Source organism: Argopecten irradians, chromosome 11 (genome assembly GCF_041381155.1).
Source record: "Argopecten irradians isolate NY chromosome 11, Ai_NY, whole genome shotgun sequence".
Lineage (NCBI taxonomy): Eukaryota > Metazoa > Mollusca > Bivalvia > Pectinida > Pectinidae > Argopecten > Argopecten irradians.
Genome location: NC_091144.1, coordinates 36567083 through 36585165, shown reverse-complemented (window position 1 = coordinate 36585165; position 18083 = coordinate 36567083). Strand labels below are relative to the sequence as shown.

The 18083-nt window shown below is 38.4% G+C and overlaps 1 protein-coding gene and 1 pseudogene across 1 annotated transcript; one reads left to right on the top strand and one right to left on the bottom strand.

The window, feature by feature from the left end:
- Window positions 1-160: 160 nt before the first annotated feature.
- Window positions 161-16589, bottom strand: LOC138334606 (uncharacterized). Its single transcript, XM_069283249.1, is given in 13 exon segments — window positions 161-2243; window positions 2524-2633; window positions 3272-3477; window positions 4105-4237; window positions 5902-5959; window positions 6319-6394; window positions 9029-9184; window positions 11001-11092; window positions 11994-12148; window positions 14725-14736; window positions 14738-14793; window positions 14796-14884; window positions 16585-16589. Coding segments are annotated over 13 exon segments (2982 nt in total). The 3' UTR covers window positions 161-409.
- LOC138335635 (uncharacterized) lies at window positions 7459-8193 on the top strand (annotated as a pseudogene).
- Window positions 16590-18083: the final 1494 nt, after the last annotated feature.

The window sequence follows — 18083 nt, the reverse complement described above, 5'->3', positions numbered from 1 at the left end:
AACCAGAAGAAAAAAATGCTCCTTTATTTCAATAAAAATTAAATAGTTAAAAAAGTAAAATTTAAGGAAAACGTCAAAAGTTTAGCAATCTAAGCCTAAAAAGCTTCTTTGAAAGTAAAATATATTGATAAGAACCCCTAGAAAAAATCTTTACATCTCACTATTTTGATATTTAATAACTGTCAAATAAAGAGATGTAAGTTTGATTTTGTTTGGTAATATCTCAATCCTTTTGAAACAGCACTCAGTCCACAGAGAAAAATCTTCAACTAATAGTCACTACTAGGTAAATACCAATTGTGGGTTTCAAACTTCAAATTCAGATGAAGTGGTCAAGTATTAAACAGTCAAATATGGTTACTGTGACCTAGTTTTCCTTCACCTTATTTTTGTTTCAGTCTAATACACATCACTGAGAATCGTTCTCCAGCAAACTTGTAACACATAAGTCCACATTTCCACTGTGATATCTCAATGCAGACAGAATTTCTGTCCGTGATACATGGGGCAGCACGGATTTAACTAAACAGATTTCATCTTCATACTGACTAGATTTTCCTTGTAGATGCCCCTGTGTTTCTTTTGAAACCCTACCGTAATGATCCGAGCTTTCAAATCTACATTTTGTTTGCAGATCATCTGACGATAACTTCTGCGAACCATGTACGGGTTGTAACCTCTGACCTTTACTTGAGGGTGGCGGCCATGTTGGATCTGGGAGGTCATCTGAGTTGTAATCGTCCAATCCAACACAGGGTAAACTATCACTATCCGAACCGGCCTCCATTAGAGTTGTCTCCCTTAGAAGAGATTTGCGTCCCACAGCGGCATTCACATCACTTGTCCTATTAAAACTGTCCCCTCTCATCCAATCATCACTTTCAGAAACTTTTGTCCCCTTACATGTAGATTTAATCTTTCCAGAACTTTTTCCTGTAATTTGCTGACCAACATATTTGGTCTGCTTAGACATATTTAGATTTATCATTTTTCTTTTTCCAAAATCATTAACAGGTGATTTGTAAACGCCGGAACCTCTAGCACTAGTCTTTGTGATATCATGGGAATCAATTCTGCAGCTATTTTGGTTAAACAAATCTTCTACGTGTTGATCAGGAGATTTTGGCTCATGCATTTGCCTATTATCCTGTGTGGTTGACAATTGAGGTCGATAGGCTTTCTCTGAATGGGAATAGTCGTCAAATTCACTTCCATATGAAAAACTTGACACATTTGATTTGTACACACCCTTTTCATTACTAGGAGACACGACTTTTGGTCGGTAAGTGTTGGTTTTAAGTCTATCATGTTCAGGTGAGTGAAATGTCGTACTTGATCTGAACTCATCACTTTGTCTTTGATCAACGGACACTTTAGGCCGATATTTCCCTGCAGTTGAGAAATCTCTCTTGGCTGTGTTCTTTGACTGATAATCATCCCTTGAATTTCGATCCGAGGAAACTTTCGGTCTATAAGACGGAGTTATCTCCTCCTCATATGAATCGGTCTCATCATGTATAAATGACCTGTAACCAACGTCGCTGTTAGAATAACTAGTCATCTTAGGTTTGTAGGCAGTCACTGAGGTCTCACGAGACCTCTTAGAAGGGGAGGGGCCAGAATAGGAACCCGCACAATGATACTGTACCAGGGGCTCTAGGGGAGGTAACTCTCGTCTCCGTGTCAATTCAGGTGGACTCCTTCCAAGTATTACCTGCTTTTCATGTGAGAAAGTCTTCTTACTGGAACCAGACATGTTTAAATTAGAAACTGATTTTTTCTGAAATACTCGACTAGAATATGTGTTATTTGAAATTTGTGGACACTTGGGTTTCTCAGGTGAATTTATACCTATACTTCGATAAGTGTCAAGATCAACATCATGATCACCATCATAATTGACCTCACATTTTTGTGTCCATCGAGTACCAGAAATCTTGCAACTTTGTGGCGGTGTATTTTCCTTAGGGTATCCCACTTTAGACAACAACGAACACTCTCTGGAATTATCCTTTGGTGACCTTTCTGTCTGTTTAACCTTTGACCCCAATGACCTTTGATGACGTAATCCAGCGTCAAGTGAGTCCTTACTGTCACTATCTACACACACGGTATCTGCTTTCATGGTGACCTTTGAACCTTTGGGTCCTACATCTTTTGGAGTTGTTGTAGCTTTTGTCCTAGACTCGGAGGGTTGTTCAAGTTCCATGGCAACAAGCTGATCAAAATCTCCTTTTCTTGTTCTAAAACATATAATTGTAAAATTGAATCAATACAGAACTTGAGTGAAAAGCAAAGAATACAAGAAATTCTGAACATTTTTCGTCTAATTCATTTTTTTGTGGAGTGTGAGGGAGACTGCGGTGGGCAAGTGGTTAAGATTTCCTGACATTACCACAAGCCCTCCACATCTGATTTGTGTGGGGGCAGTCGCCAGGTACTGACCGCTGTTCAATTGTCTTTCTCCAGGTATCCCAAGGCTTTCCCTCAATAACAAACCTGGTAAAGGTGAAGGTCACTTACCTCTGCTGAAGGTCAGAGGTTAAAGATGCAATGACAGCCACTGTATCCTGAAGGTCATCGGTTGCCTGGGTAACCAAATCTTTATCTCCTGCCAGGTCTCGGAATGCACACTGACAGAAACATCACAAAACACAATACGTAATTATATATAGGATGATATCCTGTCTAAATTTTAGTTGTAAATATTGAATATTTGATAAACATTGATGATTCTAATTTTGGTTTAGTTGATAATTTTGTTAGAAAATTCTACAGTAATGTCATTGAAGCATGATGTGAAATGCTTCAGTGCTTTTTCTTTTATCAAATCAAACATCGTCAGATTGCGTACTGTAATTTCCTGCATATTGCATAATACATTTGTTATATCAGAAGATGCATAACGCCTGTAATCAGCCATTGCAAGCTATCTGTGGAAACTATTATAAAATTTGAAAAATATATGAGCTTAATGTAGTAAGCTCTTTCAAATATACAGAAAACAGCAAAGGTATAGCTAGTGGCCAAATATTTATAAGTGAGCTGATTTCTTGCATTTGAAGCCTACGTCCAAATTAATAATAACTTTACAAAATATACCTGTGTGGTTAATTTTCAAATGAAATCATTATAACACACTGACATGCCATTATTAGTACACTCTTCACATAAATTTCTAAGGTGCAGACTATCTGGAATTTATTTCACAAAATCGTCGGAAATATTTGACTTTTCTTCCAGCGATCACAAAGAACATTACAGTAAGCACCTTGACTTGTTGTAAGGAGGGATATCCACATCGACCAATTCCCTGACAGCCGTCACCACACCTGACCACATAATTTTCGGGGTTCCCTTCCACGAGGTAGTGTACAACACAAGCCACGCCCTTCTCCTCAAACTCCGACTTAAACCCCTTCATCTTGGTTACCTGAGTCCAGAACCGCCCCTCTTTCAGAGTTCTCGCCATGTCATCTGAAGTGATACATTAAAATATTTTTTGAAATGATCATGCTTACAAAATATTCATGGTTACATAAGATTGCAAAGTGTTTTGTTTTGTTTACGGTGGTATGCATGTGGTTGAATACAGTCATATTATACATGTAGCGCTAACCCCATTGTATCCAATTGCATTCATACCACTGTAAACACCATAAAAATACTTTTCAATCCTTATATTTACATATTTTTCCCTCTGTAGTAGCTATTTTTATGCTTTTGGAACAATATTGGTTGCTAAGTAGAGAAGCTAAGGTAACAGGATAAATATAATCCCCAATTTTTTTTTAAAGATATACCTCTATTTTCACTGTTGGGCCCTACTCTTTCTGCTCCATGGGGTCAGAGCCAAAATTTATACAAACTCTGTTTCCATTCCCCTGAGGATGTTTCTGGTCAAATTTGGTTACAATCCATGCAGAACTCTATGACTAGTAGCGTTTTAAAGGAAATGTTGACAGACGGATGATGGACACCGCGCCATGACATAAGCTCCTTGAGGTCAGGTGATCCAAAAAAACACTAGTTTAAACCGGGTCTTAAACCTTAACAGTAATTTAATGGGTACAATGTACAGTAGTTAACAAGTCTTACACTTACCTACACGTTTACGCTCGACCACACATGGAAGGATATGCTCTTGTCCGTCACATCGCCACACCCACTGATAGTCTCCAATTTTTAGCTGTTGTGTTCTGTACGTCAACCCTTCCACCGACAGCAAGTCACACAACTGTAAAGTAAAATTGAATCTTTGAGAGTTGTCTCCCCTCCAAGACATTCAATATGGACACCAGGATTTGGGATATTGATGCAATCAGTCAAATGAAAAAAGGGATCCTTTATTCGTCTTCAGTTTCAATTTAATACATGGGGTAATTGCATATTCCCCAAATGATTTCATTTAGTTCCCCAAATGATTTCATTTAGAAAGATCCTTCCCTGTCAATATAAACTCAATCTGATAATTAACTCATGCACCCCTAAAGACACATTTAGGTTCCTCTTAATCAAAGACTAGACCAGTCCATTATGAATTGTGAGGGTTGAATGAGTAAACACCATTTTTTCTTTGTCCCTTGAATCTTCAAAGAGAGATTAGCCTGTATATGTAATTAATTCAATTTCAGAAATTTGTTGTTGACAGTGCATTCAGTAGAAACCAACAAACCAATGGAACCAGCCAGCTATTAGTTCTAATGGAAATGAGTCTGACAGATTTACAGGCATTTATGACTTTCCTGACTCAGACCGAGGCGCTCCCCACCAAGTTCCCTGGGTCAGACAGAATTACAGGTATTTATGACCTACCTGTCTCAGACCGAGGTATTCCCCACCAAGTTCCCTGGGTCAGACAGAATTACAGGTATTTATGACCTACCTGTCTCAGACCGAGGTATTCCCCACCAAGTTCCCTGGGTCAGACAGAATTACAGGTTTTTAAGACTTACCTGACTGAGACCGAATTACAGGTATTTATGACTTACCTGACTCAGACCGAGGTATTCCCAACCAAGTTCCATGAGTCAGATAGAATTACAGGTATTTATGACCTACCTGACTCAGACCGAGGCGCTCCCCATCAAGTTCTGTAAGTCAGACAGAATTACAGGTATTTATGACTTACCTGACTCAGACCGAGGCGATCTCCATCATGTTCTCTGGGTCAGATAAAATTACAGGTATTTATGACTTACCTGACTTAGACCTAGGCGATCACCACCAAGTTCTCTGGGTCAGATAGAATTACAGGTATTTATGACTTACCTGACTTAGACCGAGGCGATCTCCACCATGTTCTCTGGGTAAGACCGAATTACAGGTATTTATGACTTACCTGACTTAGACCTAGGCGATCCCCATCAAGTTCTGTAAGTCAGACAGAATTACAGGTATTTATGACTTACCTGACTCAGACCGAGGCGATCTCCATCATGTTCTCTGGGTCAGATAAAATTACAGGTATTTATGACTTACCTGACTCAGACCGAGGTATTCCCAACCAAGTTCCTTGAGTCAGATAGAATTACAGGTATTTATGACCTACCTGACCCAGACCGAGGCGCTCCCCATCAAGTTCTGTAAGTCAGACAGAATTACAGGTATTTATGACTTACCTGACTCAGACCGAGGTGATCTCCACCATGTTCTCTGGGTCAGACAGAATTACAGGTATTTATGACTTACCTGACTCAGACCGAGGCGCTCCCCATCAAGTTCTGTAAGTCAGATAGAATTACAGGTATTTATGACTTACCTGACTTAGACTGAGGCGATCTCCACCATGTTCTCTGGGTCAGACAGAATTACAGGTATTTATGACTTACCTGACTCAGACCGAGGCGCTCCCCATCAAGTTCTGTAAGTCAGATAGAATTACAGGTATTTATGACTTACCTGACTTAGACTGAGGCGATCTCCACCAAGTTCTCTGTGGTCAACCTGTAATATTACCCTGCAATCAAAGTTGTAATCAAAGTACTGTATACATGTACTTATTTTGTGATACAATGACAAAGTTGGCAAACTGACATCCATAAAAACTTGTGGTGATGTTATTTTCGCAATAGATACACTTTCTGAATTATATCCAACCAAGTTTATACATGTACAAAATATTACCCTCTGGAATTTTCACACCAAGCAACCTTCTTTAATTACTGTAAATTTCTCTCGCTTAAATTTAAATCAGATTTACAGTATTTAAAGTGTCAAATACATGTGATAATTTTTCCAATGTATTCTGGAACAACCAAGCATTGTTTTAAAAATTTCAGTTCTAACTGACAATGATTTAATGATAAAACAATTTACCCATCATGGCCGCTGTCGTTCGTATACAGGAAGTTTTCTTGTCCTTCTTCACGTTTAACAGTTTTCTGATTTGGGTCTGTCAAAATAGATTCATCATAATATATATCATTAAAGTTGCTCCATCGCCGATAGAGCATAAACAATACCCTTTATTTGAAGAATAATGGATGTTTAATCCTGTGTATATGTGTCTAATAAGCACAAAAATATGTACCGTATTCGACTCAATAAGCGCCCATATCTCTATAAGCGCCCCTTTGAGGCCTCAATTTCAATTGCCAAAGCATAAATAAAGACCCAAACTACACAAAACTGTATAGATTTGCAATGATTTTTTCTTATCAGCATCTTTTAATTATGATTTTTTAAAATTTTAAAACACCCTGGGCGCTTATTTGGTCGAATACGGTATGAAATAAAATATTTCGCTCTTGGTGAATGCACAATTAGTATGTCAATCCATAATAGGACTTAGTGTCGTACATTTTTTCAGAATGCAGTTAATTATTTTTAATATTTTTATCTTGGAGTAAAATAAGTATCTCAAACTTATAAAATAAAACTAATGGTGTAACGTAAATAATTTTTGTAACTGAAGAAAAATGCCAATTTGTGTGCTCTTCTTTTTGATAGTGAAAATTACCATCCGCCAGCGTTGGAGCATCTTTGGGTAGCATGCCCATAGGTGTTATATATTTTCTGAAAAATTAACTTACTTGCTATCTTCAATCTGGCCATAATAACAGCATATATGTATGAGTGGGGTCAGAACTGGCCCTATAATTTTAGAGTCAGTAGGGATAGTCTGACCCTATAATTTTAGAGCCAGTTAAGTGTTGGGTCAGAACTGCCCCTATTATGAGTAGGGTCAGAACTGTCCCTTTAATTTTAGAATCAGTAGATAGGGGTAGGATCAGAGCTGCCCCTATAAGTTTTGAGCCAGTAGGAGAGTACCCCATGTGTAGGGATAGAACTGCCCCTATAATTTTAGTGGTAACGTGTACATCGTATTTCATCATCACAGTGTCTGTATAAAGAGTCCATCTTCATATGAAAGTGTTCATTATTCTCTTGTATTTATCGTTGACAAGAGACATGGAAACACATATATTGACACAGTAAGACAGCATATAAACAAAATATGGAGATACCGTCGAAGGTACTGGTTTGGCAATTGACAAACTGGACCCTGTCATAGCCTTTGAACAAGAGAAAACAGATCTTGTGCAGAGACGAACCAATGGCGATTACTGTAGACTGGACATAGGAAACGATTGTTTTGTAACGGCAAACAAGTCCCTTATTCATGTCAAGACTTTATGACACGAGTGAAAGAGGAACATTATATCCAACAAAGAAGGGTGTTACTCTCAGTCCACAACAATGGACAAAAGTTTGGTATTGTAAAGACATTGACAACGCCTTAGAGAAATGTATTGCAGGAAAAGCCGTAGACCTAAGAATTCATCTAGGTCGCAACAATTATGTTTCTGGATAAGCCCAAGTGAATATCTATCTTTGGTACATGCCCGATCTCCTCAGGAAGGAAGTGAAGGTGTTTCCTTGACCTTTGAACGATGGAGGAATTTGAAAGACTCAATGTTAATCATACCCTAAACATTTCGGCACGCTAGACGCCGTTGAATATTGTGAAATAAGAGGTGACTATCAGAACTATGTTTATATGTTAAGTTTTCTCAATTCTTTTTATTGGTTCTCTAAAATAACACAATCATATCAGAGGCTGTTATATTGTAACCTTTAGGAATAAGGCGATTAAATTTATCTTTTGTAAGTGGAAAAAATCCTTTTGTCGAGAAAAACACCCACATAAATCAAAACTAATCTAAAACAATCCACTTTCAAATAACGGAAGCAGAGACATATATTTTTTTAAATCGTCAAAACAGATAACAACAGACACATTTTCTATTGGTAATCCTTAATTAATATATCACTGCCGACTCTTAAAACTCCAGAAGACTGATAGTTCTCAACGAAGGATTGTTCATCAGGTAGCATCAAGTCACATGGTTTAGGCAATACCACTTAAATCTTAGTATCCAGAACGCTTCATTCCATATCTCAGACATCTTATTGGTCTAAACATGATATATTGTGTAATAACGAGGGTTTTCAAAAAAACAACAGTAAAACTGGTGAAATTACAAAATAAAGGAAACATTTGAAACTAGAAAACAACGACACAATTTTCAATATAATAGTTTTTAAATTTATTTTGACTACTAAATAAATGTGTTTTCCTCTCATGACTATATGTTTGTATAATTTTTAGTTAGATTTTTTTTTTATATTTTAAATTAGTGAAAAATTAGTTGGTATAAATTTTCATTTTGAAAAATAAAACCAGACATCGTGAAATGTGCCAGTCTGATGGACATGTTTGGAAAAATTTGACACCAACTGCCTTAGTTTTTAAAATCATGTCTGAAGCGACTGTTAGACAAGTATTGAGTATCGGAAGTTGGTTGAAATGGCATCTTCTCTGAAGAATTTTTTTTTTTTTTTTTTTTTTTAAATATTTCCTGTACTAGACATTGTATTAACAAAGTTTCTGAAGTGTTGACTTAAATCAGTGTTATTAGTTTTTTTTTATAGAAATTTGGTGCCGGTCCACAGAGATTTAACACAAGGCTTCACACTACTGAGATTAAATTACAAATAAGTGTTGAACTAAAGAGGATCTTACCCGTGCCTACAGGGTAGGTGAAATGTGTTTTTAGGAGGCGGGCAGCCTCCATACCCAGGGGAAGCAGCTGGTACACAGGCTGTTTGTTCAATATCCTCCTCTTCACCAAGTCTCTTTTAATTAGTACCTCCATTCTCCACCAGGCAGCGCACAGACCTGTCACAGAACAAGAGGCCCAAAGGGCCACAACGGTCATCTGACTACCTTGGCAATAGTAAAATTAATTACATATGGGTCACTTTGTCAGGACCATGTCAGGATCATTTCATGCAAGTTTCAGCCAAATCGCACTGGTAGAACTTGAGAAGAAGTTGAAAATGTGTTTTCAAGATGGCGGCTTTGGCGGCCATCTTGGATTTCAGATCAACCCGAAAAACAACACTTTGTCAGGACCATGTCAGGATCATTTCATGCAAGTTTCAGCCAAATCGCACCGGTAGAACTTGAGAAGAAGTTCAAAATGTGTTTTCAAGATGGAAGCTGTGGCGGCCATCTTGGATTTTGGATAGACCCGAAAAATAACAACACTTTGTCGGGACCATTGTCAGGATCATTTCATGCAAGTTTCAGCCAAATCGCTCTAATAGAACTTGAGAAGAAGTTCAAAATGTGTTTTCAAGATGGCAGCTGTGGCGGCCATCTTGGATTTCAGATCGACCCGAAAAATAACAACACTTTGTCGGGACCATGTCAGGATCATTTCATGCAAGTTTCAGCCAAATTGCACCGGTAGAACTTGAGAAGAAGTTCAAAATGTGTTTTCAAGATGGCGGCTGTGGCGGCCATCTTGGATTTCAGATCGACCCGAAAAATAACAACACTTTGTCGGGACCATGTCAGGATCATTTCAATGCAAGTTTCAGCCAAATTGCACTGGTAGAACTTGAGAAGAAGTTCAAAATGTGTTTTCAAGATGGCGGCTGTGGCGGCCATCTTGGATTTCAGATCGACCCGAAAAATAACAACACTTTGTCGGGACCATGTCAGGATCATTTCACATGCAAGTTTCAGCCAAATCGCACCGGTAGAACTTGAGAAGACAGTTCAAAATGTGTTTTCAAGATGGCGGCTGTGGCGGCCATCTGTGATTTCAGATCGACCCGAAAAAATAACAACACTTTGTCGGGACCATGTCACGATCATTTCATGCAAGTTTTCAGCTAAATCGCACCGGTAGAAACTTGAGAAGAAGTTTTCAAAATGTGAAATGTTAACGCACGGCGGACGGCGGACGGCGGCGACGGCGGACGACGACGGACGAAACATGACGACTATAGGTCATCCTGACCCTTCGGGTCAGATGACCTAAAAAAGGTACAGAGGGCCTGTACATATCACAAACAATCCATCCCTAAAGTACAGACCTGTCACAGAACAAAAGGTACAGAGGGCCTGTACATAATCACAAACAATCCATCCCTAAAGTACAGACCTGTCTCAGAACAAGGGGTACAAAGGGCCTGTACACATCACAAACCACACATCTCGAAAGTACATGTCTGTCACAGAACAAGGGGTACAAAGGGCCTGTACACATCACAAACCACCCATCCCTGTGAAATACAGACCTGTCACAGAGCAAGGGGTACAAAGGGCCTGTACACATCACAAACCACACATCCCTAAAGTACAGATCTAGACCTGTTACAGAACAAGGGGCACAAAAGGCCTGTACACATCACAAACCAAAAATCCCGAAAGTACAGACATGTCACAGAACAAGGGGTACAAAGGGCCTGTACACATCACAAACCACACATCCCTAAAGAACAGATCTAGACCTGTTACAGAACAAGGGGCACAAAAGGCCTGTACACATCACAAACCAAAAATCCCGAAAGTACAGACATGTCACAGAACAAGGGGTACAAAAGGCCTGTACACATCACAAACCCCACATCCCTAAAGTACAGACATGTCACAGAACAAGAAGTACAAAGGGCTTGTACAGAAATGAGACTCCTCCACTTACCATCATCATGATCTTTTAGGAATGGTTCTTCAGATAATTGACAGGCACGGCCTTTGACCTCAGACTCCTGGACCAGCACCACTTCATCTTCCCTGGTAACATACAAAGTTAAATCGTATACAATGTTATAAACCAAGATAAATCATAAAGCCTTCAGCAGATCTCACATCAACACAAAATACTTAACCAAGGTATTCGGAATATACAAATAAGTAATTTTAAACAAAATTAATGAGGTATATATATCATAAGTTCTTTAAAAGGTATGTTGTGTTTGTATATTACAGAATTACCTGGCCTTGTCGGTAGCAATTGATTATAATGTACTGTACTTTCCAAACAAAATGATGAGAGTTCCACTCCCAAAAATAATGATGTCACATTGGATATATAACTGCAAGGGAGGTAACTCTGTGATATGCAAAACAGAATAACCAGTAAAGAGAATTGCACTGTTACTAACGTATTTCTGACCAGAATCTCTCTTGTACACAAGAATCTCTCCCTGATCAGATCTCTATGAAATCTCTCGCAAATCAGATCTCTGAAATCTCTCGCAAATCAGATCTCTCAGTAAAACAGAATCTCTCACTGATCACATCTCTCTGTAAACCAGTACTAGTATCTGTCACTAATCAGATCTCTCTGTAATACCAGATTCTCTCAGTGATCAGACTCAGTAAACTTGAATCTCTCACTGATCATATCTCTCTGTAAACTAGTATCTCTCACTGATCACATCTCTGTGTAAACCAGTACTAGTATCTCTCACTGATCAGATCTCTCTGTAATACCAGCTTCTCTCAGTGATCACCAGAATCTCTCACTGATCATATCTCTCTGTAAACCAGAATCTATAACTGATCACATCTCTGTAAATCAGAATCTCTCACTGATCAGATCTCTCTGTAAACAAGAATCTCTCACTGATCAGATCTCTCTGTAAACCAGAATCTCTCAGAATCTGGTCAGATCCCTATGTGTGTAACTGACCTGTGGTTCTCTGCCAAGGCTTTCTCTGTGGATTCCAGTAAAGCTAGCAGTATAGCTCCAGCAGAGCTGACAAACTTGCCCACTTTAGGTGGACTATCATCAAACTGGCCTTCAGCATTATAGGTCTGGAGTCGCTTTTTGGTCTCCCCACCGATCTATTTATGATAATCATTATTTGTTTAATCTATTAATCAAATACAATAAAATGTACAAACATAAAATTCTAATGTACAGATAACAGTGAGCAATTATCACATCATGTAAAATACTGTATTAGTTGTTTGATTTTTTGGGAGGAGAAATTTTCGCGATTTTCTCTTCGGAGACAAATTTTCACACACTGTCAATTTTTTTAACAGTAATGTGCTATAAAAGATAACATTCTTGTCAATCTTTCCATTGTGTATGCGGGTATTTTAAAAGTTCACAGAAATTAACTTGACAATGAATGTAGCAAAATTTAATCAGCAACAATTAACAAGAGCCCAAAGGACCTTAACGGTCATCTGACTACCCTGACAATAGTAAAATTAAATAATATATGGTGGTCACTTTGTACAGGATCATGTCAGGATCATTTTCAATTTCTTTTAACAAATTTTATTTCCAAACAATGAGGCCCAAGGGCCTTTAAATATAGGGAAATTAATTAGATATATAGTGTCATGGTAGTACATCTTCGATTTTGGGATCAACCAGAGATGTAACAATACTTTGTCGGGACCATGTCAGGATCATTTCATGCAAGTTTCAGCCAAATCGCACCGGTAGAACTTGAGGAGAAGTTCAAAATGTGTTTTCAAGATGGCGGCTGTGACCGCCATCTTGGATTTCGGATTGACCCGAAAAATAACAACACTTTTGTCGGGACCATGTCAGGATCATTTCATGCAAGTTTCAGCCAAATCACACTGGTAGAAATTGAAAAGTTCAAAATGAGTTTTCAAGATGGCGGCTGTGGCGGCCATCTTGGATTTTGGATCAACTCGAAAAATAACAACACTTTGTTGGGACCATGTCAGGATCATTTCATGAAAGTTTTCAGCCAAATTACACCGGTAGAACTTCAAAGAAGAAGTTCAAAATGTGTTTTCAAGATGGAGACTGTGGCTGCCATCTTGGATTTCAGATCGACCCGAAAAATAACAACACTTTGTCGGGACCATGTCAGGATCATTTCATGCAAGTTTCAGCCAAATCCCTTCGGTAGAACTTGAGAAGAAGTTCAAAATGTGTTTTCAAGATGGCAGCTGAGACGGCCATCTTGGATTGCGGATTGACCCGAAAAATAAACAAACACTTTGTCGGGACCATGTCAAGATCTTTTCATGCAAGTTTCAGCCAAATCGTACCGTTAGAACTTGAGAAGAAGTTCAAAATGTGTTTTCAAGATGGCGGCTGTGGCTGCCATCTTGGATTTCAGATCGACCCGAAAAATAACAACACTTTGTCGGGACCATGTCAGGATCATTTCATGCAAGTTTCAGCCAATTGCACCGGTAGAACTTGGAGAAGAAGTTCAAAAAGTGTTTTCAAGATGGCGGCTGTGGCGGCCATCTTGGATTTCGGTTCGACCCGAAAAATAACAACACTTTGTCGGGACCATGTCAGGATCATTTCATGCAAGTTTCAGTCAAATCGCACTGGTAGGACTTGAGAAGAAGTTCAAAATGTGTTTTCAAGATGGCGGCTGTGGCGGCCATCTTGGATTTCGGATCGACCCGAAAAAATAACATCACTTTGTCGGGACGATGTCAGGATCATTTCATGCAAGTTTCAGCCAAATCGCACCGGTTAGAACTTGAGAAGAAGTTCAAAATGTGTTTTCAAGATGGCGGCTGTGGCGGCCATCTTGGATTTCAGATCGACCCGAAAAATAACAACACTTTGTCGGGACCATGTCAGGATCATTTCATGCAAGTTTCAGCCAAATCCCTTCAGTAGAACTTGAGAAGAAGTTCAAAATGTGTTTTCAAGATGGCAGCTGAGACGGCCATCTTGGATTGCGGATTGACCCGAAAAATAACAACACTTTGTCGGGACCATGTCAAGATCTTTTCATGCAAGTTTCAGCCAAATCGTACCGTTAGAACTTGAGAAGAAGTTCAAAATGTGTTTTCAAGATGGCGGCTGTGGCTGCCATCTTGGATTTCAGATCGACCCAAAAAATAACAACACTTTGTCGGACCATGTCAGGATCATTTCATGCAAGTTTCAGCCAAATTGCACCAGTAGAACTTGAGAAGAAGTTCAAAATGTGTTTTCAAGATGGCGGCTGTGGCGGCCATCTTGGATTTCGGTTCGACCCGAAAAATAACAACACTTTGTCGGGACTATGTCAGGATCATTTCATGCAAGTTTCAGTCAAATCGCACTGGTAGGACTTGAGAAGAAGTTCAAAATGTGTTTTCAAGATGGCGGCTGTGGCGGCCATCTTGGATTTCGGATCGACCCAAAATAACATTACTTTTGTCGGGACGATGTCAGGATCATTTCATGCAAACTTGAGAAGAAGTTCAAAATGTGTTTTCAAGATGGCGGCTGTGGCGGCCATCTTGGATTTCGGATCAACCCGAAAAAATAACAACACTTTGTCAGGACCATCTCAGGATCATTTCAGGTAAGTTTCAGCCAAATCGCACCGGTAGAACTTGAGAAGAAGTTCAAAATGTGTTTTCAAGATGACGGATCAACCCGAAAAATAACAACGCTTTGTCGGGACAGTACTTACCCCTTGTAGTTTGTTCGGCTTGGTGGACAGACTTGATTGGATGTTCGCACAGTTCCAAGGATACAATTGCTCGCGATGTACACTCAGCCGCAGACTTGAGGTAGTGGACTCTTCTTTGTTTGGCCTCGTGATGAAGCAGTCCTCGAATGAACAGGTATCTCTGAAATATCAGTCACTCAGTTTAAAGTCTTAACTCTATCAAGTTTCAGAGAATACTCCAAAACAAGAGGCCTAGATTTCCCCTCAAAGTTAATCAAATATATAGTTGGACACAAGTGAGGTGAAAAATGAACTGAAACCATTCAATCCCACCCAAGTCTGATAAGATGGGATCGGATATGAGATGGGATATAGGACAAGATGTGATAAGAGATGAGATATGGGTGAGATAGGATGGAATATGGGATAAGATGGGAGATGGGATGGGATATAAGATGAGATGAGATGGGAGATGAGATGAAATGAGATGGGATATGAGATGAATGAGATAAAAGATGAGATGAAATAAGATGGGAGATGAGATGAATTGAGATGAGAGACGAGATGAAATGAGATGGAAGATGAGATGAAATGAAATGGGATATGAGATGAATGAGATGGGAGATGAGATGAAATGAGATGAGATGAATAAGATGGAATATGAATTGAATGAGATGGCAAATGAGATAAATGAGATGGCAGATGTGATGAAATGAGATGGGATATGAGATGAGGTAAGAGATGTATGATTCCATAACTTACAATATATGAGATATGGAATAAGGATAAGATGGGATGCGGAATGAGATGGGATAGGATATGGGATGAGATGGGATTTGAGCTAAGATTAGATGTATAAGATACAGCTGGACTGATATAGAATATCCTTTATGCACCTCCTCCACCCCCCCCCCCCCCAACCCTCCCTTCCTTATTTCAGTGGTGATGATGGTAGTGGACTTAAAAGGGAGACAAGAAAACAGATATTATTGTTTACTGTTCAAAAGCACTAAATCAAGCCCTTTTAAATACACACAACCTCTATCTCCTATAGGCTTTATAACAACATTCCGTTTCACTAATAAATTTGAGCGATTTGTTTACGTGCCAACAGTATTAAAGACGCAATGTTAGTCATGCTGAACTGCTTTATTTTTTGATGACTTTATTTTCGTTTTCAGTTTACATCGTTGTTAAATCTTATTTTACTTCTTCAGAATTGGCAAAAACATTCCAAAGAATAACATATAAACGTCTTCTTTTCTGAATAGCAAGATTGAACATAGGCAAACATCGGAGCAAGCCAAAAGATGGTAAACTTGAATCTAAATATAGTTTCACCTTGAACTCACTTTAATAAGAAGAGGAAATAACTCTGTATTCTTATTATGTGCCACAAAATCAATTCACAAACACTTGTAAATAGCTACAGGAGATAGTAAATCTCTGTGCAGACTCCCCCCTAAAACATAGTAGACCGATCATACTATAGAAGAAGAAGAAACCATTTTGTGTTAGAGGAGAGGTGGGTATCAGAAAATCAATCCTGAAAGTGCCTTATTCATCAAACTTCCCCCTTAAAAACTTAATAGGCCGATCAGACTATAGAAAAAGAAGAAACCATTTTTTGTTAGAGGGGAGGTGGGTATAAGAAAATCAATCGTGAAAGTTGTATGTAATATAATACATAAACAAAAGTGCATTATGCATCAAAACCTTCTGGGACCATTGAGCTCAATCTGTTAACCATTTTATCATAAACAAACTTAGAGGATGAAAGAAAGATGTCTGCTAACACTTCAGCTCTCTAATGATGATCGCATGTTAAAATGTGAACTGTTGTAACAAAAGTTCCCAACATGCTGCTAGCATGTTATTTACCCCATGTTGTAAACCACATAATCAATATCTACGAAAGTGATTAATATGAAACGTTAAACAACCTACAGTCAAACCTGGGTAATGTGACATCCCATTGCTAACAGAAAGACAAGCATGTGTCATACTACACAGGTGTCTTAATATTCAGGTTGCCTAATTATCAGAAACTTAAAGAAACTGCTATAGCTTTAAATAGATCACAATACATAATTTTATTACTACTATGGATTATTGAAAAAAATATGCAAAAATTACAGAACACAAGTTCTATTTTTAGAAAGTCTGACAGAGTTACGTAAAGGAAACAAACCACATTAAAATGGTAACCAACGTAATTAAGTCATCCTCCCGATCATCAGCATTCCGCTAAGTGACAATAATGAGTCGTAACAAAGATGATGTTAAAATACCGAGAACTCCCACACACCTCGATCGTGTTTCGTTGCTACACTAGCACACTGCTTACATGTGTTGGTAATGTCAGACGTTCCTCAGTAAATTCTGTGGAGTTCTGTGGTAAGTGCCACATATAATAGAGTACAATGAATGTGTATACTTTATATCTAACAGCAAACAAGCCCTATACATCATTCCTGTCGGTCGGAAAACATGTTAAACTGTTTCCAGATTTTTTGTCATTAAACCCCATAGACATTCAGTAAAAATTGACTTCTAAGCTTTTCAATAAACTTACCCCAACACTTTTAAAGTCTATGGGAGGAAGGCTATAACATGGTTTGGGATAATTAGTTTAACAACCTATTATATTATTAGCAGCCATCGCCATGTAGGACATGCCATGTTTGTTGGTGGAGAAAAGCCGGAGTACCTGGAGAAAAACCACCAACCAATGATCATTATCTGGCAACTGCCTACCATGGGATTCAAACTCAGAGGCGGATGGCTTGTGTTTAACTGACTAGCTCAGAAAATGAATTGAATAGTATATATCTTAACAGGTGTTTTAATGTGTTAAAATTATCCTATTCATGAATCTATACACTGTAGACTTGTTCAGATGATGTCAGAAACACAGGATCTATCAGATAAGATCATGGCATGGGGTATATATAGATAGTTTTCGTGTCAGAGATCTAGAGATACGTCATGCAGCTATAGAAGCTGTACGGATGTAGAAAATAATTCAGAGGTTTTGAGATGTGTACTCTAGGTACTTATTATAGATTAGAAAAAACAGTTGAAAATGCAGATGTAGTACTTTTGAAAGGTTTTTATCATGACATTTTAATGTGCTCCACTGTCATCATAGCATAAACCATACTCATCATTTGAACAATAATTAGTCTTATATTTATCATGTATATATCTGAATATATCTAATTAACAGAAAAATAATATGAAATAATATCTTTTGCTTTAGGTACATATGCAATCAGTACTTCTTTCCATATATATAGGACATAGTGGCACAGACTTTTTCGGGATGCAATTAATTATTTTTCACATTTTTATCTTGAAGCAAAATAAGAAGCTCAAAC